At 44.5% G+C, this 23,726-nt stretch overlaps 1 protein-coding gene across 3 annotated transcripts; it reads left to right on the top strand.

Moving 5' to 3' along the window:
* Nucleotides 1–406: 406 nt before the first annotated feature.
* On the top strand, nt 407–23,070 carry TP53INP1 (tumor protein p53 inducible nuclear protein 1). Of its 3 annotated transcripts, XM_075828037.1 has the most exons (6): nt 407–614; nt 3,619–3,733; nt 5,894–5,978; nt 19,683–19,943; nt 21,049–21,394; nt 21,944–23,070. In XM_075828037.1, the coding sequence occupies exons 4-6, from the start codon at nt 19,832–19,834 to the stop codon at nt 22,194–22,196; spliced, it is 711 nt and encodes a 236-aa protein (XP_075684152.1). In that variant the 5' UTR covers nt 407–614; nt 3,619–3,733; nt 5,894–5,978; nt 19,683–19,831; the 3' UTR covers nt 22,197–23,070. The 3 variants fall into 3 exon arrangements, with proteins under 3 accessions (XP_075684152.1, XP_075684153.1, XP_075684151.1); XM_075828038.1 differs by lacking the exon at nt 5,894–5,978; XM_075828036.1 differs by lacking the exons at nt 3,619–3,733; nt 5,894–5,978.
* Nucleotides 23,071–23,726: the final 656 nt, after the last annotated feature.

Here is a 23,726-nt window from a genome sequence, read left to right as displayed (position 1 = left end):
AATAGACAAACGTCTGCCCATTGCTTTCAATGGGCAGATGTTTGCCAGCGCTATTGAGGCGCTATTTTCGGACGTAATTCGGGGCAAAAACGCCCGAATTACGTCCGTAAATAGGCCGTGTGAACATACCCTTAGGCTATGTTCACACGCTAAACTAAAAACGGCTGAAAATAGGTCGTGTGAACATACCCTAAAAGTTTTTTCATGCTACGTTTTTGGATACTCTTCTCCACGCCATAGACCGTTAAATACACAACACTATAAACTTGTCTCCAGACCCCTCCACTCCGTCCTCTGTCCGGACTTGCCCTCTCAGATACACATTGATTGACAGCTCTGCTTGTGTATAAGCCTCGCTGCACGAGTCACGTGCGTTAACGACAGCCCGCCCATGGCGTTCGATTGGCCAGCGGCCCCCGGCGACGTCACGACCCGATCAGCTGTTTGCAAACAGTTGTACAACAACAAAAGCTTCAGTAGGGAGGCGAGAAGCAAACGGAAAAGAAGCGGCGATCGCGGTGTCTTGTCCCCGGCACACCTGTAGCTGCTGTTAAACGCTGACAGGTGTTTAGAACTACCTCAGTAACGTCACTGGACGCGGTAACGGCAAGCGAGTAAGTAATAACGGTAGAGTTACAACACTTGTCCGGTTTGGTTTTGTGAGTGGAAACTTCGCTGCCACAGCGGAGGTCGCAGACCGTGCGGGATAGAACGTTAACCGGCGCGTTTGTGGTTTAGAACGTTTGTGGTTTAGAACGCTCTTTGTCGCACTCTGAAGAGAACGCCGGTGTGAAGAACGCTCTAAGCACTCGCCTTTTTCTGTTTTCTTTTTACTAGCAGCTGCCCCTTTCCTTTGTGTGACATTCATGACGTTGTGGGACTGAGTGGTTTATAACAGGACTCCGCCCATACTACTCCCTGCCTATGGTGCGCCCTTTAACTGGTGACGTCATGCGTTTTTAGCAGTGACGTCTATGCCAGAACTCCGCCTGCAGATATCTGACCCCCAGTGCACTGTTGTAGGTGAAAACAAGTTCAAGGCTCCAAATCCTGTTCTACCATTGGAGATCATTGTATTAGTCCTTGGTTTTGCTCTGTTGTATTAGGTGGTGTTACTTATATTGCAGTCATAAGTATTTTTCTTGGAAAATGAAATGCTACAAGCACTTGTTTTCTTGGCACTAGCTAGAAACCCATCCATGTGTTGATCTATTCCTCTGGCTGTGTTCCTGGAAAAGTTGGGGGTGGGGGAATACCAAATTCACTCAGGCAAGTAAACCATAAGTTACCTAAAATAACACATTTTCTGTCAAAATGCCAGGTCTTTATAGATATTCAGCGTAAAAGTGAGTTGACCTTATTTTTCTGGGGTTTTTTTTAATTAATTTTTTTATTAGATGTATGGGGATATATTTTTTTCACAATGCATATAGTGTGACTGATGCGTTTTCCATGTATGTGGACAGCTTGTTCTTGGTGACACGTAGGTTATTGACAAATGTTTGTATTTCTTCTGACGTAGATTCCCGGCCTGCAGGGCTGCCTTTCTGCTATTCTATTCTCTATGTACATTCGTGACCATGAGATAGATGCTGCGTATTTGGCTCATTTGGTCAACAAAGTTCTGAAATGTTAAAGGGGTTCTTCTGGAATATATCAATGGGGCTTAATAAGCGCGCTAGACCCTCTGACAAGATCTAATATACATTGTGTGGAACATATACATAGCGGTTTATGTACATACCCAGTCTATGAAATGGATGAAACATGAGTAACCCCACCCCCACCCTGCAGCCACGATCCCCAAGATCAGCCATTGGGGCTCCAATTAAAATCCTATATAGTAGTGATCCCCAGGGAGTTGTATTTTGGTAAAAGCTGGAGAGCCACAGATTGGAGATCACTGATCTCCAGGTAAGGCTTCGTTCCGTCTGAGCTTTTCATCGAAATGGAGCCCGACTGACACAAACCCTTGCACGGCTGACAAACGGAAACCGTTAGCACCGGATACGTCCCCAATAAAATCAATTATGATGGAAACGGGAACCTATGGTTTCTGTTTGTGTCAGTCAGGGCTCCATTCCGATGGAAAGCTCAGTCGGAACGGGACCCCCCACCTTCCTTGCTGCCTTCTAGTATGCCATCGCTGGATACTCGGCTAGTCATGATAGTAAAGCAGCGCTGTCCTCTAATAATTGGGAGTCGGCATAGGAAATATTACATCTGGAAAACCTTATCCCTCTGAAATGTATCCTGATTACTGTACAGATGGCAAATAACTGCCATAGAGTCCACAAACCATTGTGCCATGCAGTACCATGTAATTGTACCAGCCATAATGCCCATGTAACAGAACCAGCTACATCATTTTCCCCCTAATAGAGCCTCAGGCTATGTTCACACGCTTAACAAAATACAGCGCTGGTTTCAAGGGAAAACGGGTCCTTTTTCTATAGAGTCCATGAAAAACGGCTCAAGAAGTGACATGCACTTTTTCGTGGACGTTTTTTTTACGTGGCCGTTTTGAAAAACGTCTGTGTAAAAAAACACCCCATGGGAACAGAACGCAGTATTTCCCATTGAAGTCAATGGGCAGATGTTTGGAGGTGTTCTGCTTCAGATCTTTCGGGCCGTTTATGCGGCTTTCATTTCCTATAGGCTATGTTCACAGGGCGGATTTTTCATGTAGAAAAAATCTTGATATGGAATTGGCCAAGAATCTGCGGCAGAATTCCGGCTCTGACCCTCGGGTTTCTGCCGTGGTTTTGCTGCATATCTGCCTCTGGCTAACAGATGTTGTTCGAGATGTGACATGTCTGCCCGTAGTGGGAGGCTTTTTTACAAGCACTGGCGCTGATTTCAAAGCGGAAAACACATTGGAATCGGTGTGAATTTTACACTGTGTGGACAAGTCCCTACTGTGCAAGACAATATTACATTATATACAAAACCTCCCCCAAAGCCCCCCCTCCCTTTTTTTTTTGTCTTTTTTTTTTTTTTAAATTTGCTTTTAGTTTTCCTAAAAAATAAGTCCCACAGTAAGGCTACCATGTGCTACTATGTGGTATCGCCGTAATCGTACCGACCCATAGAATAAAGGTAACATGTTAATTACGTCGCACAGTGAACGGCGTCCATTTAAAAACTCATAGAACAATGGCGGAATTTCAGGTTTTTTTTTATAACCCCCCCCCCCCCAAAAGTAAATAAAAGTTAATAAAAAAAATTCTATGTACCCAAAAATGGTGCTATTAAAACGTACAACTAACAAGTCCTCATACAGCTGTGTAGACAAAAAAATAAAAAAGTTATAGCTCTTTGAATGCGACTATAGAAAAACGAATAAAATAGCTTGGTCATTAGGGCCTAAAATGGGCTTGTCACTAAGGGGTTAAGGGTAAGTCCCCACGCAGCGGCATCCGCTTGTGGCCGAAATACCTGCATGTCACTACTTTGGAGTGGACCGTGCCCATACTCCTCATACAGGAAGTCATTGAGAAGGCGGTGGGTCTTAAGGGGTAAACTCACGGGGGGCAGGTATAGTTAAGTGGAGTTAACCTAAATTCTTTGATGAAATGTTAAGTCTTTGTTGTTTCTCGTTTTTTTTTTTCCCTCCAGCATTGTAGAACTTGTTTATAGTGCGCTATTTATACACCTCTGCAGCCGGGATCTTCATATATCTTCAGATGTTTCATAGCAGAAGTCTTCTGAAAATAAATCTCCACCTCCCTGGGTAATGCTGCCCTTGTTTTCTTCGAAATTGTATGTGAAATTCTTGTAATAGATTAGACTAAAGGGAACAAATCTGCACTCTTAGGGGGGATTCACACGAACGTGTATTCAGTCCGTGCGGGCCGCGTGGTTTTCACGTGCCACGCACAGACCAATACAGGTCTATGGGGCAGTACAGACAGTCCGTGCTTTTTGCGCAGCGTTTGTCAGCTGCGCAAAAAGCGCGACATGTTCAATATCTCCGTGTATTTCGCGCATCACGCACCCATTGAAGTCAATGGGTGCGTGAAAACCACGCAGGTCGCACGGAAGCACTTCCGTGCGAACCGACAAACAGCGCATCAGCTGTCAAAAGGATGAATGTAACCAGAACAGCACCACGTGCTTTTCTGTATCCAAATGGAGTGTCTTTGCGATGAGCGAACCCGGACAATCGAACCGAACTTCACCGGGTTCGGCCGAACTCGTTTTGGCCGAACCCGGCAAAAAAAAATTCCGGTACGCGACGTCAGGAGATAGTTACTGTCCAGGGTGCTGAAAGAGTTAAACTGTTTCAGCACCATGGACAGTGACTACCGATCCCAATAAACATGAACCTGTAAAAAAAAACGAAGTTCTGACACCGATAACTCCCGGCTTCTTCCTCCAGTCTGACCTCCCGGGATGACAATTCAGTCCAAGTGACAGCTCCAGCCAAGCACAGGCTGCAGCGGTCACATGGACTGCCGCGTCATCCAGGGAGGTGGGGCCCGATGTCAAGAGAGGCGCGTCACCAAGGACGCGTCACCAAGGCAACAATCGGGAAGTTCTCGGTAAGTACGAACTTTTTTTTTTTTTTTTTTTTTTTAACATGTTGCTGTATATTGTGTTCGGCATTCACTGTCGAGGGTGCTGAAAGAGTTACTGCCGATCAGTTAGCTCTTTCAGCACCTTGGACAGTGACGGGCGTCGACTAGCCTCATCTCTATGATGGCGGCTGCGCGAAAATCACGCAGCCGCGCATCATACACGGATGACACACGCAGCTGTCAAATGGTTTTTGCGCGCGCAAAAACGCAACGTTCGTCTGAATCTGCCCTTAGGTTAAGGTCACACGGAGAGGCACTGACCTGGGCTGCGATGTCGAACAGTCTGTTAATGGTTGCATGTTGTTGCGGGTAAAACGACCCTTTACCTGTAAAATTGTGCGTGTGTGCGTTTTTATTGCATCCCTTCTTCCTTGGCCACTTTTTTTTTTAAAGGTCGGAAAACCGCTTTAATCCGTTCTCATGTGCAAGCTGACATAAAAATATAAACTTTCCCAATTACCTCCATCTTAAGTGTCCTGTTTGCTGGATACATCTCTACAGGCAGCCTGGGTCTCCCTCTTTGTTGTCGGATAATTGTGTAGGGTTACGTCCTGCTGCGGTTGTGCCGTGTTGTCCTGTGCTGTTTTTTGTGTAGCGGATGGCCGGTGTCTCGGGAGCGCCCCTTATGGTGCAAGCACAGTCTCTTCTGTCCAGGCCACCTCTTGGCATCTCCAGAGCAAGCACAGTAGCAGTAAAATTGTGCCAATGCTGCTATGTGGAGTGTATCTAGAAGCATCGGAAGTGTGCAAGTTCAGGGCAGCGGCGGGATGGGGTGATCACATCGCCGCTGCCCTGAACTGTGGACTCCTGCCCACTGCAGAGCGCATCAAACGCAGAAGTGATGGCCAATGACCTGGGGAGGAGGAAAACGGAAACCTGGGATTATCCCTTTAAGTGTTAGTGCCAGTGTTGAAACGTTTTGATTTCTTTAAAACGCCGCATAGTTTAGTGTAATTGTGGAACCTGTCGCTATATCCTGCTGCCCACGATTTTAGAAAATATTACAGCTCTATAGATTCCCGGAAAGTCCTGCAGCCCAAAGCACCAGTCACATCACTTTATTTGCCATTGGAAACCGATCTGGTGCTACAGAAAGTGCCGGAAGTATCGCACAGTACAGGGTCTGTTCACGTGGCTTTGTCTAATCCTTTATTTGTAATTCTTTTTTGCTTCACCTTCATCATGCTGATATCACTCTTACTTATGAGGTAGCGGATGGAAAGGTTGGCAGAGCAGGAGGGGGATCTACACGGCCAACTTAATCCTTCTGTTTAGTAATTCTACAAGTGATGATTTTTTTTTTTTTTTTTTAGCATTGAAGGGAACAAGGTGTTCTAGAAGATATGGACCTGCCCTATTTGATAACTGCTGGTGTGCGCACTTCTGCACGTCTCCTAGGTCTGTTTTAAAATGAACTTCCGGGTGTTAAAGATCCTAAGGCCCTGTTCACACTGATTTTTTTGACGTGGTATTTGGTGCGGAAAACCGTGGCAAAAAATGGCAGAAATTTCCTGCTATTGATTTCAATGGGAAGTTTGAGGCGTTTTTTATTTTTACTACGAGCAAAAAAAAAAAAACACTCGCAGGAAAAATAATCGACATGCCCTATCTTGAGGCGTTTTCCGCCTCAAAAACCCCATTGAAATCAATAGGAGATGGAATTAATTGCTTTTTTTTGCCGCATTTTTTGACATGTTTTTCGGCTAAAAACGCTTGCGCTTATTCCCTGGTGTTTCTTGAAGAAATAGGTAAAAAAAAAACTCCTAAAAAAACGCGTGTGGTGCAAAACCGCTTCAAAACAAGGATAAACAAATAACAGAGGTTTTATTATTATTATTGTTACTACATTTATTTAACCCATTCCCGCAAATGGGCATTACTGTACGTCCTTTTTAGCGGCTCGTTCCCACAGATGGGCGTACAGTAACGCCCTGAGGATGAAGCAGGCACAGGAGCTGTGCGCGCTTCATCCTCAGTGGGTGTCGGCTGTAATATACAGCTGACATCACGCTGCAACGGCGGCGATCACTGTTATCTCCGATCGCCGCCATTTAACCCCTCAAATGCCGTTGTCAATAGCGACAGCGGCATTTACGTGATTGACACATAGGGAGGGGGCTCCCTCTGTACCCCGTTGGCCCCCCGCGAAAAATCGCAGGGTTCTGATGGTTGCAATGGCTTCCCGGTTGCCAGGTACGGGAGCCTATTAGGTCTTGCCCGAGGCAGGACGTAATAGGCTCAACTGCCAGTTGTAAAGTGACAGTTACAATACACTGCACTACATCAGTACATACAGAAGTAGTGCAGTGTATTGTACAGGGGATCAGAAGATCAGATCTTCCAGTCCCCTAGTATGTGTAAAATAAAAAGTAGAAAAAGTTTGATAAATAAATAAAAGTTTTACGTAATAAAAACAATAATCGCCTTGTTTCCCTGATCGAGCCCTTTATAATTAGAAAAAAAGACAAAAACTAGACATAATAGGTATTGCTGCGTTCGTATCGGCCTGACATAAAAAAATATCATTATTTATCCCGCACGGTGAACACCGTAAAAAAAAATACCATAAAAAACAATGTCAGAATTTCCTTTTTTGGTCACGTTGTTTCCAATAAAATGAAATAAAAAGTGATGAAAAAAGTCGCGCGTAGCCAAACATGGTACCAATAAAAACGACAGTGTGTCACGCAAAAAACAAGCCCTAACACAGCTCCGTCAACAGAAAAATACAAAAGTTATGGCTCTCAGGACATGGTGACACTAAGGCCTCATTCACACGACGGGGTTTCCCGGCCGGGTGCCGGCCGTTCATAAATCGGCCGGCACCTGGCTGCATTAGGAATAATAGACCCATAATGGGGCTATTCACATGACCGATTCTTCTTTTTTTTTTTTTTTTTTTTTGAGGGCCGGGAAAAGCGGCCGTCAAAAATTAGGACATGCTCTATTTTCGGCCGGGTACCTGGCCGCCCGGCTCCCATAGAAGTCTATGGGGCCGGGTATTACACGGCCATCACCGGAATGTGTCCCGAGTGATGGCCGGGTTTTCCGTCGCTTGCGCTCTATCTCCTCCTTCTCACAGCGCAGAGTGCATGTGAGGAGGAGGAGTTGATGCCATTCGGACGAATGGCTACGCTGTACACTGTGTGGCAAGGCCGGGGTGTACAGCAGGTGGAGGGAGCGCTGCGCTGGCTCCCTTCCCCTGCTTGTTAAAATCACCCTGGCCCGGCGACACCTTCCATGGCGCCGCTAGCAGCTGCTGCTGCTGTGGCTGCTACTTGTAGCGACGCCACTATAGCAGAGCGGGGAGGCATCTCCCCGCTCTGCTATGTGCTAGCCCCACTTTAGCTCCTTGAAGGAGCGGAATCCCTGTGTTTTCGGGGATTCCGCTCCTCGACAGAGCGCTTGATGTCTCTGTCCATATCTGGGCAGTGACATCAGGGGAAACTCCTGAAGCGGAATCCCCGAACACATGTCCAAATCTGCCCGGCCCGGAACGGATGCAAAACTTTTACCGGCCGACACTCGGGCTAGGGCGGGACCCGGTCGTATGAATCCCGCCTAAAACATTTTATTTATAAAAAGGGTTTTTATTGTATAAAAGTAGTAAAACAGAATAAAGTAAACATGTTGTTTATGCTGCGCAGAGAACGCTGTTAAAAATTTATTAAAAAAAGAGAGCGAGAGAATTTCTGTTTTTTGGTCTCCTCACCCCCCAAAAAATGTAATAAAAACTGATCACATTTACCCCAAAATGATACTTATAAAAACTACAGCTCGTCCCATGAAAATCAAGCACTCACACAGCTAGTCAACGGGAAAATAAAAAGTTATGACTCTTGGAACGCAATAATGCAAAACGACGGCCCAGACTAATTTATATCTACAGTTCTTCACCTAAAACCCCACGTCATCATTTGCAGCCCCCTCTGGTAGACCTTGTAAATGCAGCGAAAACTATGACATTTTGGAGTCTGTGCTACATATGGGGCGAGTGAAGAAGTCAAAGATTAGACAATGCTGGAGTGCGGATATTTTGTACAATCCCACAGACATCATTTAGGGTATGTGCACACACACTAATTACGTCCGTAATTGACGGACGTATTTCGGCCGCAAGTACCGGACCGAACACAGTGCAGGGAGCCGGGCTCCTAGCATCATACTTATGTACGATGCTAGGAGTCCCTGCCTCGCTGCAGGACAACTGTCCCGTACTGTAATCATGTTTTCAGTACGAGACAGTTGTCCTGCAGCGAGGCAGGGACTCCTAGCATCGTACATAACTATGATGCTAGGAGCCCGGCTCCCTGCACTGTGTTCGGTCCGGTACTTGCGGCCGAAATACGTCCGTCCATTACGGACGTAATTAGTGTGTGTGCACATACCCTTAGAAGTGCGACTCCTACACCCAAAAATCCAGCCTGTGCATGAAGGATTGGTTGAAAGCGTACGTCACTATCCAGGGATAATTCATTTTATTATTCATTCTCCCCATTATTACATCATCCTATTATGACCTGTTGCACTCCGCCCAGCTTACATATACCCTGATGTACTCCGCCCAGCTTACATATACCCTGATGTACTCCGCCCAGCTTACATATACGCTGATGTACTCCGCCCAGCTTACATATGCCCTGATGTACTCCGCCCAGCTTACATATACCCTGATGTACTCCGCCCAACTTACATATACCCTGATGTACTCCGCCCAGCTTACATATACCCTGATGTACTCCGCCCAGCTTACATATGCCCTGATGTACTCCGCCCAGCTTACATATGCCCTGATGTACTCCGCCCAGCTTACATATACCCTGATGTACTCCGCCCAGCTTACATATACCCTGATGTACTCCGCACATATTACATATACCCTGCTGTACTCCTCACAGCTTACATATAGCCTGATGTACTCCGCCCAGCTTACATATAGCCTGATGTACTCCGCCCAGCTTACATATACCCTGATGTACTCCGCACTTATTACATATACCCTGCTGTACTCCTCACAGCTTACATATAGCCTGATGTACACCACCCAGCTTACATATAGCCTGATGTACTCCGCCCAGCTTACATATACCCTGATGTACACCTCACGGTTTACATATACCCTGATGTACTCCTCGCGGTTTACATATACCCTGATGTACTCAGCGCGGTTTACATATGCCCTGATGTACTCCGCGCGGCTTACATATGCCCTGATGTACTCCGCCCAGCTTACATATACCCTGATGTACTCCGCACATATTACATATACCCTGCTGTACTCCTCACAGCTTACATATAGCCTGATGTACTCCGCCCAGCTTACATATAGCCTGATGTACTCCGCCCAGCTTACATATACCCTGATGTACTCCGCACTTATTACATAAACCCTGCTGTACTCCTCACAGCTTACATATACCCTGATGTACTCCGCCCAGCTTACATATACCCTGATGTACACCTCACGGTTTACATATACCCTGATGTACTCCTCGCGGTTTACATATACCCTGATGTACTCAGCGCGGTTTACATATGCCCTGATGTACTCCGCGCGGCTTACATATGCCCTGATGTACTCCGCGCGGCTTACATATGCCCTGATGTACTCCGCGCGGCTTACATATGCCCTGATGTACTCCGCGCGGCTTACATATGCCCTGATGTACTCCGCGCGGCTTACATATGCCCTGATGTACTCCGCGCGGCTTACATATGCCCTGATGTACTCCGCGCGGCTTACATATGCCCTGATGTACTCCGCGCGGCTAACATATGCCCTGATGTACTCCGCGCGGCTAACATATGCCCTGATGTACTCCGCGCGGCTAACATATGCCCTGATGTACTCCGCCCGGCTTACATATGCCCTGATGTACTCCGCCCGGCTTACATATGCCCTGATGTACTCCGCCCGGCTTACATATGCCCTGATGTACTCCGCCCGGCTTACATATGCCCTGATGTACTCCGCCCGGCTTACATATGCCCTGATGTACTCCGCCCGGCTTACATATGCCCTGATGTACTCCGCCCGGCTTACATATGCCCTGATGTACTCCGCCCGGCTTACATATGCCCTGATGTACTCCGCCCGGCTTACATATGCCCTGATGTACTCCGCCCGGCTTACATATGCCCTGATGTACTCCGCCCGGCTTACATATGCCCTGATGTACTCCGCCCGGCTTACATATGCCCTGATGTACTCCGCCCGGCTTACATATGCCCTGATGTACTCCGCCCGGCTTACATATGCCCTGATGTACTCCGCCCGGCTTACATATGCCCTGATGTACTCCGCCCGGCTTACATATGCCCTGATGTACTCCGCCCGGCTTGCATATGCCCTGATGTACTCCGCCCGGCTTGCATATGCCCTGATGTACTCCGCCCGGCTTGCATATGCCCTGATGTACTCCGCCCGGCTTGCATATGCCCTGATGTACTCCTCACAGCTTGCATATAGCCTGATGTACCCGCACATATTACATATACCCTGATGTACTCCGCCCGGCTTACATATGCCCTGATGTACTCCGCCCGGCTTACATATGCCCCCATATTATAAGCTGAAACACCAGTAAAACACTAAACAAAACTACTACGAAGCAAAATCTGCGCTCCAAAAGCCAAATGGCGCTCCTTCTGGGCCTGGCAGTGTGCCCAAACAGCAGTTTATGACCACATATGGGGTATTACTGTACTCTGGAGAACATCTTAACAATAATTTATGGGGTGTGTGTCTATGGTGGTACAAGCTGGGCACAACACATTGGGCACTAAAATAGCATATCTGTGGAAAATGGCAATTTTAAAGGGAATGTGTTGCCAGAAAAACATGTTGTTTTTTTTTTTAAAATTAAACATTTAGTGTGTGGGTGATTAAACATTGTTCAAATTTTTTTTATTTTTTTCACGAGTCAGGAAATATTATAAATTAATTCTAATTTATAATACTACCCATTTTTGGTAACTAGATGGAGCTATTCCCAAAATTGCAGCATTGCAACATTGGGTTAAAAGCCCTCGCTCTAGTGAGCTCTCAGCATCCCCCCCTCCTTTATCCTGGCTAGTGCCGGGATAAACGAGGGGTTTGAACGGTGTAACCTCCTACACTGTGTGTCGCCATTTTTTGAGCTAACACACAGTGTAGTAGGTTTACATACAGTAGTAAACACACACAAACACGAACATACATTGAAATCTCGTACCTGCTCCTGCCGCCGCGGCTCCCTCCGGCCCGTCCGCTCCGTTTGCTGCCGCTGGTCCAAGTGCACAAATCCGGAAGCCACGACCGGAAGTAGTAATATTACTGTCCGGCCGCGACTTCCGGTCCACAGGAAAATGGCGCCGGACGGCGCCAATTTCGAATTGGACTGTGTGGGAGCGGCGCATGCGCAGTTCCCACACAGACGCCGTACACTGAAGTCAATGGGACGGGAGCCGTTCGCAGTCCCTATGGGACTGTGGCTGCCGTATTCCATGTCTGTATGTGTCGTTAATCGACACAGACAGAAATGGAACAAAAAATGGCAGCCCCCATAGGGAAGAAAAAGTGTAAAAATAAGAAAAAGTAAAACACAAACACACAAATGAATATAAACGTTTTTAATAAAGCACTAACATCTTTAACATATAAAAAAATAATTTGTGATGACACTGTTCCTTTAACTCTGCAACATCCACTGTGCACTAATTTCTACAAACCCTTTGGGGACAAAATGCTCACTACACTTCTAGATGAATTCCTTGAGGGATGTAGTTTCCCAAATGGGGTCACTTCTCTGGGGTTTTCACTGTACTGGTACCTCAGCGCAATGCAACATGGTGTCAAAAACAAATTTTATAAAATCTCCACTCCAAAAACGAAATTGCGCTTTTTCCCTTCAGACCCTTGCTGTGTGTCCAAATAGCAGTTTACAACCACATATGGGGTACTTCCCTATTCAGGAGAAATTTTGTCACACATTTTGGGGTGTCTTTTCTCTCTCCTGTATTGCTTGTGTAAATGAAAAATTATGAGCTAAATCTACAGGTTATTGGAAAAAAATATTTTTTCATTTTCAGGGCCCAATTCTAATAACATCTGTAAAACACCTGAGGGATCAAAATGCTCACTACACCTCTAATTTAATTATTTGAGGGGTATAGTCTCCAAAATGGGATCACACATGGGGAATTTCTACTGTACTGGTACTTCAAGGACTCTGCAAATGCGACATGGCCCCCAGAAACCAGCAAAATCTGAGCTGCAAAATCCAAATGGTGCTCCGTCCCCTCTGAGCCCTGCCGTGGGTCCAAACGGCAGTTTATTACCACATATGGGGTATTGCCGTAATCAGGAGAAATTGCTTTACAAATGTTCAGGTGCTTTTTCTCCTTTTACTCCTTATAAAAATTAGAAAATTCTATGTTTTTTTTCAGAAAAAAAGTCTATTTTCATCTTCACAGACTAATTCTAATAAATTCAGCAAACCTGTGGGGTCAAAATGCCAACTATACCACTAGAAAAATTCCTTGAGGGGCATAGTTTCCAAAATTGAGTCACTTATGGGGGGTTTCCCCTGTTTAGGTCCCTCCAGGGCGTTGCAAACGCGACACGGCACCGAAAAATATTTCCGTAAAATCAGCGCTCCAAAATCCAAATGGCGCTCCTTCCCTTCTGAGCACTGCCGTGGGTCCAAACAGCAGTTTCTTACCACATGTGGGGTATTTCCGTAATCGGGAGAAATTGCTTTAAAAATGTTGGGGTGCTTTTTCTCCTTTACTCCTTGCAAAAATTCGAAGTTTTTCCACAATAAAAGTAGATTTTCATTTTCACAGACTAATTCGAATAAATTTAGCAGAAAACCTGTGGGTCAAAATGCTAACTATACCCCTAGATAAATTCCCTGAGGGGCGTAGTTTCAAAAAATGGGGTCAGTTTTGGGGGTTACCACTGTTTTGGCACCACAAGACCTCTTCAAACCTGACATGGTGCCTAAAATATATTCTAGAAAAAGGAGGCCCCAAAATCCACTAAGTGCTCCGTTGCTTCAGAGGCCAGTGCTTCAGTCCATTAGCGCACTAGAGCCACATGTGGGATATTTCTAAAAACTGCAGAATCTGGGCAATAAATATTGAGTTGCATTTCTCGGGTAAAAACCTTCTGAAGAAAAAAATGTATTACAAATGAATTTTGTTAAAAAAAAATGAAACTTGAAAATGTCACCTCTACTTTCCTTCAATTCCTGTGAAACGCCTAAAGGGTTGAAACACTTTCAGAATGCTATTTTGAATACTTTGAGGGGTGTAGTTTTCAAAATGGGGGTTTCTAATATATGAGGCCCTCAAAACCACTTCAGAACTGAACTGGTCCCTGAAAAAAATAGCCTTTTGAAATGTTCTTAAAAATATGAGAAATTGCTGCTAAAGTTCTAAGCCTTGTAACGACCTAGAAAAATAAAAGGATGTTCAAAAAATGATGCAAACATAAAGTAGACATATGGGAAATGTTAACTAGTAACTATTTTGTGTGGTATTACCATCTGTTTTACAAGCAGATACATTAAAAATTAGAAAAATGATAATTTCTTCAAATTTTCTAAAAATTTTGGTGTTTTTCACAAATAAGCAATAAATTTATCGACCAAATTTTTTCACTAACCTAAAGTACAATATGTCACGAGAAAACAATCTCATAATCGATTAAAATCATCCCCAAATGTAGTATTCACTGATTGAATTCTACACAGTTCCTGCGTCGCCAGTGCTGTGATATTCTACCATGTTCGGTTTATATAGTTGATGCAATAACTAGGCTGCCACGGTCACTTGCTGGGTATGGTATCAACTCTCTGGGGGGGCACCGTCGGCGAGGGCATGGCATGGAATACAAACGGCAAGTGTGATATTGGTTTTCACCTGTCTGAAAATCCACTTTTGACTGAATGTCATGCGGTCTACCCACTCCCCAAGTTTCATCTACTCCTTGCCGATCCTGAGATCCCCAGTCTTGTAGCAGGCCCGCATCAAATTTTTCTGGAAAAATTGTAACCAAATACCGCCTAAGATTTCACATCAACCCTTCACACTTAAAGAGACTCTGTCACCACATTATAAGTGCCCTGTCGCCTATATAAGGAGATCGGCGCTGTAATGTAGGTGACAGTAATGCTTTTTATTTAAAAAACCGATCTTTTTTCACAACGTTAGGAGCGATTTTAGTTTATGCTAATGAGCTTTCTTAATGCCCAAGTGGGCGTACTTTTACTTTCGACCAAGTGGGCGTTGTACAGAGGAGTGCATGACGCTGACCAATCAGCATCATGCACTCCTCTCCATTCATTTACACTGCACTAGCGATATAGTTATATCGCTAAGTGCAGCCTCATACACAAGCCCTAACATTACTACAGTGTCCTGATAATGAATACACATGAAATCCAGCCTGGACGTCATGTGTACTCAGAATCCTGACACTTCTGACTCTTTTCTGTGAGATTCCAGCAACGGATACGAAATCTCGCGAGATCACGGAGGTAAACGAGATTTGGTTTCACTTGCCAGAATCCCACAAAAAAGATTCAGAAGTGTCAGGATTCTGAGTACACATGACGTCCAGGCTGGATTTCATGTGTATTCATTATCAGGACACTGTAGTAATGTTAGGGTTTGTGTATGAGGCTGCACATAGTGATATATCTATATCGCTAGTGCAGCGTAAATGAATGGAGAGGAGTGCATGATGCTGATTGGTCAGCGTCATGCACTCCTCTGTACAACGCCCACTTGGTCGAAAGTAAAAATACGCCCACTTGGGCATTAAGAAAGCTCATTAGCATAAACTAAAATCGCTCCTAACGTTGTGAAAAAAGATCGGTTTTTTTAAATAAAAAGCATTACTGTCACCTACATTACAGCGCCCATCTCCTTATGTAGGAGACAGGGCACTTATAATGTGGTGACAGAGTCTCTTTAAGCTGGGTTCACACGACCTATTTTCAGATGTAAACGAGGCGTTTAATGCCTCGATTTACGTCTGGAAATATGGCTCCAATACGTCGGCAAACATCTGCCCATTCATTTGAATGGGGTTGCCGACGTACTGTCATTTACGCATCGCTGTCAAACAACGACGCGTAAAAAAATACGGCTCGTCAAAAGAAGTGCAGGACACTTCTTGAGACGTAATTTGAGCCATTTTTCATTGATTCCAATGAAGAACAGCTCCAAATTACGGCCGTAATTGACGCCTCGCAAAACGCGAGTACATGCAATTACATCTGAAATTACAGAGCTGTTTTCTCCTGAAAACGGCTCCGTAATTTCAGACGTAAATGCAGTTATCGTGTGCACATACCCTTAATGTACAAGAATTTTAGCTCCCTCTTTTAAGAACTTATGCCAACAGGGATTGTGACTCCTTAACGTATAGTTTGCAATAATTATAATTCTTTCTCCCCCCCCCCCCCTCATACAGCAACACTAAAAGCTTATATTCAGACGAGTGGGTGTACCTAACCTTTCAGATGACTCTTCAGAATAAGCGGTCATGTGTGTACGCACAGTTCTGGCCATTATGACTTGTGTTCTGCATTATTTAGCAGTTTTTCCCACTGCACACACCGAAGAGGAGAATCCTGCTCTCCTATCTCTATCACATATATAGAAATTGCAGCAGCATGAAAGAGATTATACCCCAGTAATGAGCAGCGTAGCTGAGAAATCAGCACTGAGTGAGACCGCAACATGTCTGTCTTTCTCTCCCTGCTTGCCCTCCCCTCTCCATAAACTTGTGTGGGCAGCGTGTCTGTCTTCCTCTCCCTGCTCCCTACTTATACCCCCCCCTCGTCGTAGACTTCTATAAGCAGCATGTCTGTCTTTTCCTGCTCCCCCTCCCTTCTCTATATACTTGTATTGGCAGGCAGTGAAGAGACACACCCCTTTAGCCCTTCTCCTCTGCTCTGTAACCAGGGGTGGGTTTTGCTTGACAGGGGTGGACAGAAGATTACCGGAACGGAGACACATAGTGGCAGTAACTTCATACAGAATTTTTATGGATTAAATAACTAAATTTTATAACTAACATTGTTCTATACAGGTATACTATTAGATTCGCATAAGTTGTTTGACAAGTTAGTGATTGGGCCAGAGGAAGTGTTGTTACATGAAACAGGCTGTTGCTCGCTGGGAAAGTCCTCCCTCACCCCCTGTCCATGGATGTTTATGAGCTGAAATAAAAGCATTTTAACAGAGGATGGGGAGTTGCTGCTTTTTGCTTTTCGTTGTTCTCTGGATTGTTGGATATTTGAAAAGTTAGTGTCCATTTAAATCTAATCAGAGGTCAGTGAGTGAAAAACTGACAATTTTGCAGCAGTGTTTCTGCGATTGCCTTAAAGAGGCTCTGTCCGTTTGTGGGAGACCTGGGAGGCGACAGGTTGGAATGTTTGGCAATTGCAAAAATTCTATATCAGACTAGGAAGTGTATCGCTAAACATTGGCTGGATGTGGAACCCCCAGTGCAGAGGGAAATTGTGGGAATGCTAAACCATCACATTCTGATGGAGTATAAAATATTTTCGAAAAGGGGCAATGAGAAGAAATTTGATAAGCAGTGGGGAAGATGGTTGGCTTGCCCTGGGGTGGTATCCTCTGAACTGAGCAGAATACGGACGCAAGTCTTCTAAGGGACCTTTTGTAGTCACTTTAGGAGCAGATGGGGGAGGAAATGATGGGTCCTGCTAATGGAACTGTTTTTTTGTATCGAATGTAACTGTCAGGCTGGGTTCACACGACCACATTAACGTCCGTAATGGACAGACTTATTTCGGCCGGAGGTCCCGGACCGAACTCCGTGCAGGGAGCCGGGCTCCTAGCATTAGTTATGTACGACGCTAGGAGTCCCTGCCTCTCCGTGGAACTACTGTCCCGTACTGAAAACATGATTACAGTACGGGACAGTTGTCCTGCAGAGAGGCAGGGACTCCTAGCATCGTACATAACTATGATGCTAGGAGCCCGGCTCCCTGCACTAAATACGTCCGTCCATTACGGACGTTAATGTGGTCGTGTGAACCCAGCCTCAGAGATGCCGATGGAGGCTGTGCAGGGGTTGAGGGGGGAGGATGCAATGTTGGGGTTTTTTCTGCCATGCTCCAACTGTTGTATATGATGCTGATACAGTTGTTACATGACTGTCAATGTTTTATTCTTGTTAATAAAAAATTGGACTGATTAAAAAAGAGGCTCTGTCACCACATTATAAATGCCCTATATTCTACATAATATGATCGGCGCTGTAATGTAGATTACAGCAGTGTTTTTTTTTTTTTATTTAGAAAAACTATCATTTTTTTTTTAATGGAGTTATGACCTATTTTAGCTATATAGTAATGACCAACTGGGCGTGTTTTACTTTTTGACCACGTGGGCGTTGTGGAGAGACGTGTATGACGCTGACCAATCAGTGACCAATTAGCATCATACACTTCTCTCCATTCATTTACACAGCACATAGTGATCTTACTAGATCACTATGTGCAGCCACATACACAGACATTAACTTTACTCAAGTGTCCTGAGAGTTAATGGACATCACCTCCAGCCGGGACGTGATGTCTATTCAGAATCCTGGCACCTCGGTAACGTTTGTGTGTGACTTACTCAGACCGCACATTGAGATCACGCTGGGCTGTCATTATTTCTCGTGCATATTTTTGGCTTCTGACCATGTCCTACATGTGGTACCACACTGCTCTGGCTCTACTTGGTTTAACTTAAGTTTCTCCAGGAAACGGAACGGATGGCATCCACGTGGCATCAGTTTTTCATGCAGACCCGTTGACTTCTATGGGTTGTTACTGCATGAAAAATGGCAAAGATAGCGCATGCTTCTAGTTTTTTTTCATCCTGGGTGGACGGTCCGTGAAAAAAAAAGAAAAAAAATGGTCATTTGAATTGGCCTATTAACCATAATGTGTCTGTGTCTAGTCCAGATGCTGTCTGTTTTTTACTCAGACGTGAAAATTATTAGTCGGAATGAGCTCTGAAGACACAATCGCGATTTTACCACCTCTTCTGGCTAATGGCAATTAGCCATGGAGCACCAGCCTATAGGCCTCATAAAAGGACATGTACAAAACCGTATGAATTGAAACCCGCCCCCCCCCCCCCCCCCCCTCAGTAGCTGCCAGGCTTTTTGCAGCATTGGGGAAAGAAGGATCTGTGCTCTGTCTTAAAGAAGCTGAACACTGTAGTCTCCTGCTGAATTCTGTGAAAGTTCTATAAGTGCCGGGAACAATGGCGTAGCATGCTGTGCTTTTGTTTTTGCTGAAACGAGGGACACTATGACGGAAACCCGACCTAACCCATTAAAGTTAATAGGTTTCGACTGGTGCCGCTTGTGTCCAGTTTCTGTGGGAACTACTCGCACAGCGTGATCTCGCTGTGCTGTCATTCCCATGTCCTGAGATCACGCTGTGAATGACAGCACAGCGAGATCACGCTGTGCTGTGTAAGTCCCACAAAAACTTTACCGAAGTGTCGAGAGTGAATGGACATCTCATCCTGGCTGGAGGTGATGTCTATTCACTCTCAAGACACTTCAGTGAAGTTAATGTGTGAGTAAGTGACAGCACAGCGTGATCTCGCAAAATCACGCTGTGCTGAGTACAAATGGACATGAATGGAGAGAAGTGTATGACATTGATTGGTCAGCGTCATACACTTCTCTGTACAACGCCCAGTTGGTAAAAAGGTCAAAAACACCCAGTTGTCTATTAAGAAACCAATTAGCATAAATCTAAAATTGCTCAAAAATTATAGTTTTTCAAAATAAAAACCACTGTTGTGATCTACATTACAGCGCCGATCAGATTATGTACAAGATAGGGCACTTCTAATCTGGTGACAGAGACTCTTTAAGGAGACTGCCTTTTAAACGTCTGAAACCTATGCATCCAACAATACCAGACGAGCTGTGCTCTGCCGGCTATCACCGGTATTCGTGGGACAGAATTCTAAATAGAGATCGTAAACTAAATTCAGGTTTGAAATATTTTAAGTAGAAACATTTTTTTTAAATTTGCTCATCTTAAATTTTATGAATTTCTCTTGCAGCTGTTGTACAACCCTGAGACGTTTCCTCTGTCACACTGTGCTGGGACCTCATATATGCACTCTCACTGCCTGTGCCACCTTGCTAACCTTGAGCCATCCCTGTGCCATCTGAAGGACTGGCAGAAGGAGACCCTGCGTTTTTTTTTGTAATGTTCCAAAAGCTGAACAGTATGTTTGTAGGAGATGTCAGCAGTGTCTTAAACCCGGAGACCGAACTCTGTGAAAAGGAGGATGACGAATGGATTGTGGTAGACTTTATAGGTAAGAATGTGAATGCCTCATGTAACAAGAGGTCCTGAGATTTTGTGAGTCGTTGTGTAGGTGAATTGGTGAAACTGCATTCATTTCGGCTCACTATACACTGGTAAGTGGTCCTGTTGTCCCGCTATGTCATAGTTTTATTTAATGTACAAGATTGCATCTCCTTATAACCTTTTTAGCCCCTTCCCGCATTCGGACATACTATTATGTCCTAAATGCAATAAGACGTAATAATACGTGATGGTGAGTGCACAGAAGCTGTGACCTTGCGATGCCCCCGGGAGGCCAGATGTGATTTACCACCAGGCTCCTACTGTAATGGCTGGCATCAGTAAAACCTCTGATCGCGGCTGTTTGATGACCATCTCTAACTACATTACAGGGCTTTTAATTTTAGGCTATATGGCTTTATTAGCGTGCTCGGTACCACTTTTCATCATTTAGAGCAGAGAGTCGCTCTGTTGGATACAAGCAGTCTATATATCGGGTGGACGGCCTTTCACCTGAATGGCCGCCATATATTCCTACTTTTTCACTGCAGGGAAAATGTGTTGCAGGCTGCTAGAATTGAATAGGGCAGTGTGCGATCTGTTAAATAAACGGATGGCACACGAAAGTGAAAAGAAAAGCTCTCCATCTAGACCAGGTTTTCAGTTCCATCATATACTGGCCATCTTCTTTCAGAGGACCACCCCTCTAAAAGACCATTTTTAATGCAATTTTGGGTAGTATAACACAGATGTTTTAACGTATGCTCCACTATGGTCTTACATTTTTTTTTATGCCTTAAAGGGGTTTCCCAGCACATGGATAGCCCATCAATGTCTGATGATGAGGGTCTAACAAAATCGGCAGCAACACCACAACCCCTTCAATGTTTTTCAAGGCTCAGCGTAGCGTCCATATGTGTGGCTGTGCTTGGTACTGCAGATCAGCCCATTCACTGGAATGATCGGATCCCCATCAATCACACATTGATGGCATCTTTTAAGGAGGGGCTATCTATGTGTATTCCTGGAAACTGCCTTATTGAAAATTGAGCCACACTTGAAATATTATATACTTTCATATCCTAATGTTATTGTCTTTTTCCTGTCCATTAAAGTTAATAACTGCCCTAGAACACCAGAAGAAGCCTCTACCTTTGAAGAAATATATTACGCAGATGAAGACCCGGTCTTGAACTATTCACCAGGTGCCTTCGAACAGTTTGAAGATACAAGTGACTCTTATTTTGTCCATTTTGATTCGTGTCCTTTAGAGGAGAGTTGGTTTGTTACTCCACCGCCTTGTTTTACTGCTGGAGAGTTGGCCACCATGGAGGTGGAGACGAGCCCATTGGAGAACCTCCTCATTGAACATCCAAGTATGTCTGTCTATGCTGTTCACAATCTTTGCAGTAAGCAGACCAGGACATGCGATTCAGAAATCCACAGCTCCGCTTCTCTAAGGTAACTTCTTCTCTATAGTATCCACTGGTCAGAAGCTCATGTTGGGGGGGGGGGGTTCCGCTCTTGTAGTTTTTTTTATTAATTCTCTGTACTTCATGTTGAGTGAGTTTGATTGGCTGATGTCAGGTCTTTATAGGGCTTCCCCAGGAGACTATGATAATATTTGTCCTCTGCCAAGTATTACGGTAAGTCTTCAACTGGTCATTGTGTTGAGAGGCCAATTCTTAGGAGGGAACAATATTTTAAGCCTTTGTGGCCTTTTGTAGTTAATATTTCGCTTGTTGTGAAATCTGGCTGGTAACTTGGTGGTAGAAATGCAGATATGCCATTCGTAGTCGTGGCCGGCAAGTTGAACCCTGTGGCTCTCTGGATTAGGACATTGGTACAGGGCAGTGAAATCTTTGAAGATGACCTACTGGATTTTTTGGTTTTTTTTGCTCGGACTGTCACTTTAAGAAATGGCTGAATAGAATTGAAGTGGACAACTTGTATTTACAGAGATTGCTCTAACTTTATTTTCTATTTTTTTATTTATTTGTATATTTTCAGGTTGGATCCCGGGCTTACAAGTGTAGCTCATCCTGTTCGTTGTTATGTTGCAACTCTTGCTGCTCGCCCAACCCGTCTGGACCCAACCAACACCATTCAGTTCGCTAAATTGTCAAAGCATCAAATGGACAAATCTCTGCTTAACCGAAAGAGCCTTAAACGCCAAAATCGCATTCGAGGATGCCATTCGCAACAGGTCAAGCACAGCGGAGTCCTTGTTCACCAGCCTTGCCAGCGTCGGTACAATCATTGAGAGAATGTCTGACCGTTTCCTCCTTTCCTTTCCCCCCCACAATTGATTCCACTTCTTTTGGAGTCCATGTCATGTAGTGCAGGAGCACAGATCTCTAGTGAGTAAATGCGGATCTCCATTCAACATCTTGTGTAGATAGTTCTGTATCTTTCCTCTTTCTGAAATGTCTTTCATTTCACATTAATAAGATGTCATTTAGATGGATACATTCATCGTGATGGTTACAGATTACTGAAAACCGCATCAGGTTGACAATGGTTTATAACCTCTCATGGTGTTCTATGGCTTTGGCAGTAGCCGCCGTCACGCTGGCATGGTTAGGCCCAAATCAACCTTTAAGTCGGGTATCCGCTATGTAATGAGGCTTGTAAGCTCATATTCTAGGGGTTGAATGTCAAACTGCCATTCCTGAAACTTGAGCAAGAATACGAACTCTGGTTTCCCCAAGTCCATTATGCAACTAGAAGAATATACAACCCAGTCCATGGTGAGAAATGTTTGTCACTATCGTCTTCTTGACTGGAAACCAAATAGTATGCATTTTTATATGTAGGAAAAACAAATGTAATACATACATGTCTCTCTCGAGAAAGAAGAGGGTCGTGTTACACCTCGCGTTATTGACGTAACCATCGTTCTAAATACCAGCAGCTTCCACTGACGACCAAACTGTTCATTGATGTAACCTCGTCCCGCAATCACCCTGGCATTTATTTTATTTATTTCTATACATGGGCTTTTTACTTGTTGGGCATTGCATAGGAATCCATATCTAGCGCTTGTGTGTTCATATGGTTTTCTAAAATAGAATATTAGTTTGGCTGTTTTTTTTTTTTTTTGTTTTTTTTTTTTGTCATTCGTTTTCTGACGGCACATTTTATATATGTCATCGATTTTTAAAGTGCAAGGGCATCTACAATATTTTCTATGAAGTGCTAACAAACAAAGCTTCTCTCACACCGTTCTGCCCTGGGGAATTTTGTTTTCTCACTAGGTTAACCCCTTATCTGTATCTTGTAGATGCTCTTGTTTATAGAGACTCTGTCACCACATTATAAGTGCCCTGTCTCCTACATCAGGAGATTGCGCTGTAATGTAGGTGAAAGTAATGCTTTTTATTTAAAAAAAACGATCTATTTTTACCACTTTATTAGCGGTTTTTGGATTTATGCTAATGAGTTGCTTAATGCCCAAGTAGGCGTTGTACAGGGGAGTGTATGACGCTGAGCAATCAGCGTCATGCACTCCTCTCCATTCATTTAGTCAGCACATAGGGATCCTTTTAGATCGCTATGTGCTGTCTTATACCAACACATTAACGATATTGAAGTGTTTAGACAGTGAATAGACATTCCACGGGATGTCTATTCACAATCTATGCACTTCCTTACTGTTTCTATGGTAGTTACAGCCGAGGAAGCGTGATCTCGTTGTAACCTGTCAGTTACAGCAGAGGAAGCGTGATCTCGCGAGATTACGCGGTAAATACCACAGACAGAGTAACGAAGTGCAGAGATTGTGAATAGACAT

This window comes from Rhinoderma darwinii, chromosome 5 (genome assembly GCF_050947455.1).
Source record: "Rhinoderma darwinii isolate aRhiDar2 chromosome 5, aRhiDar2.hap1, whole genome shotgun sequence".
NCBI classification, from domain to species: domain Eukaryota; kingdom Metazoa; phylum Chordata; class Amphibia; order Anura; family Rhinodermatidae; genus Rhinoderma; species Rhinoderma darwinii.
The sequence above is the reverse complement of the archived record's forward strand: the minus strand, read 5'-3'. Positions and strand labels throughout refer to the sequence as shown.

What these genes read in the sequence shown, in the direction of transcription:
- TP53INP1 (XM_075828036.1), top strand. Translation starts at nt 19,832, where the DNA reads ATGTTCCAAAAGCTGAACAGTATGTTTGTAGGAGATGTCAGCAGTGTC. An exon ending in GATTGTGGTAGACTTTATAG is followed by an intron (nt 19,944 to 21,048) that starts GTAAGAATGTGA and finishes TGTCCATTAAAG; the next exon opens with TTAATAACTGCCCTAGAACA. An exon ending in CACAGCTCCGCTTCTCTAAG is followed by an intron (nt 21,395 to 21,943) that starts GTAACTTCTTCT and finishes GTATATTTTCAG; the next exon opens with GTTGGATCCCGGGCTTACAA.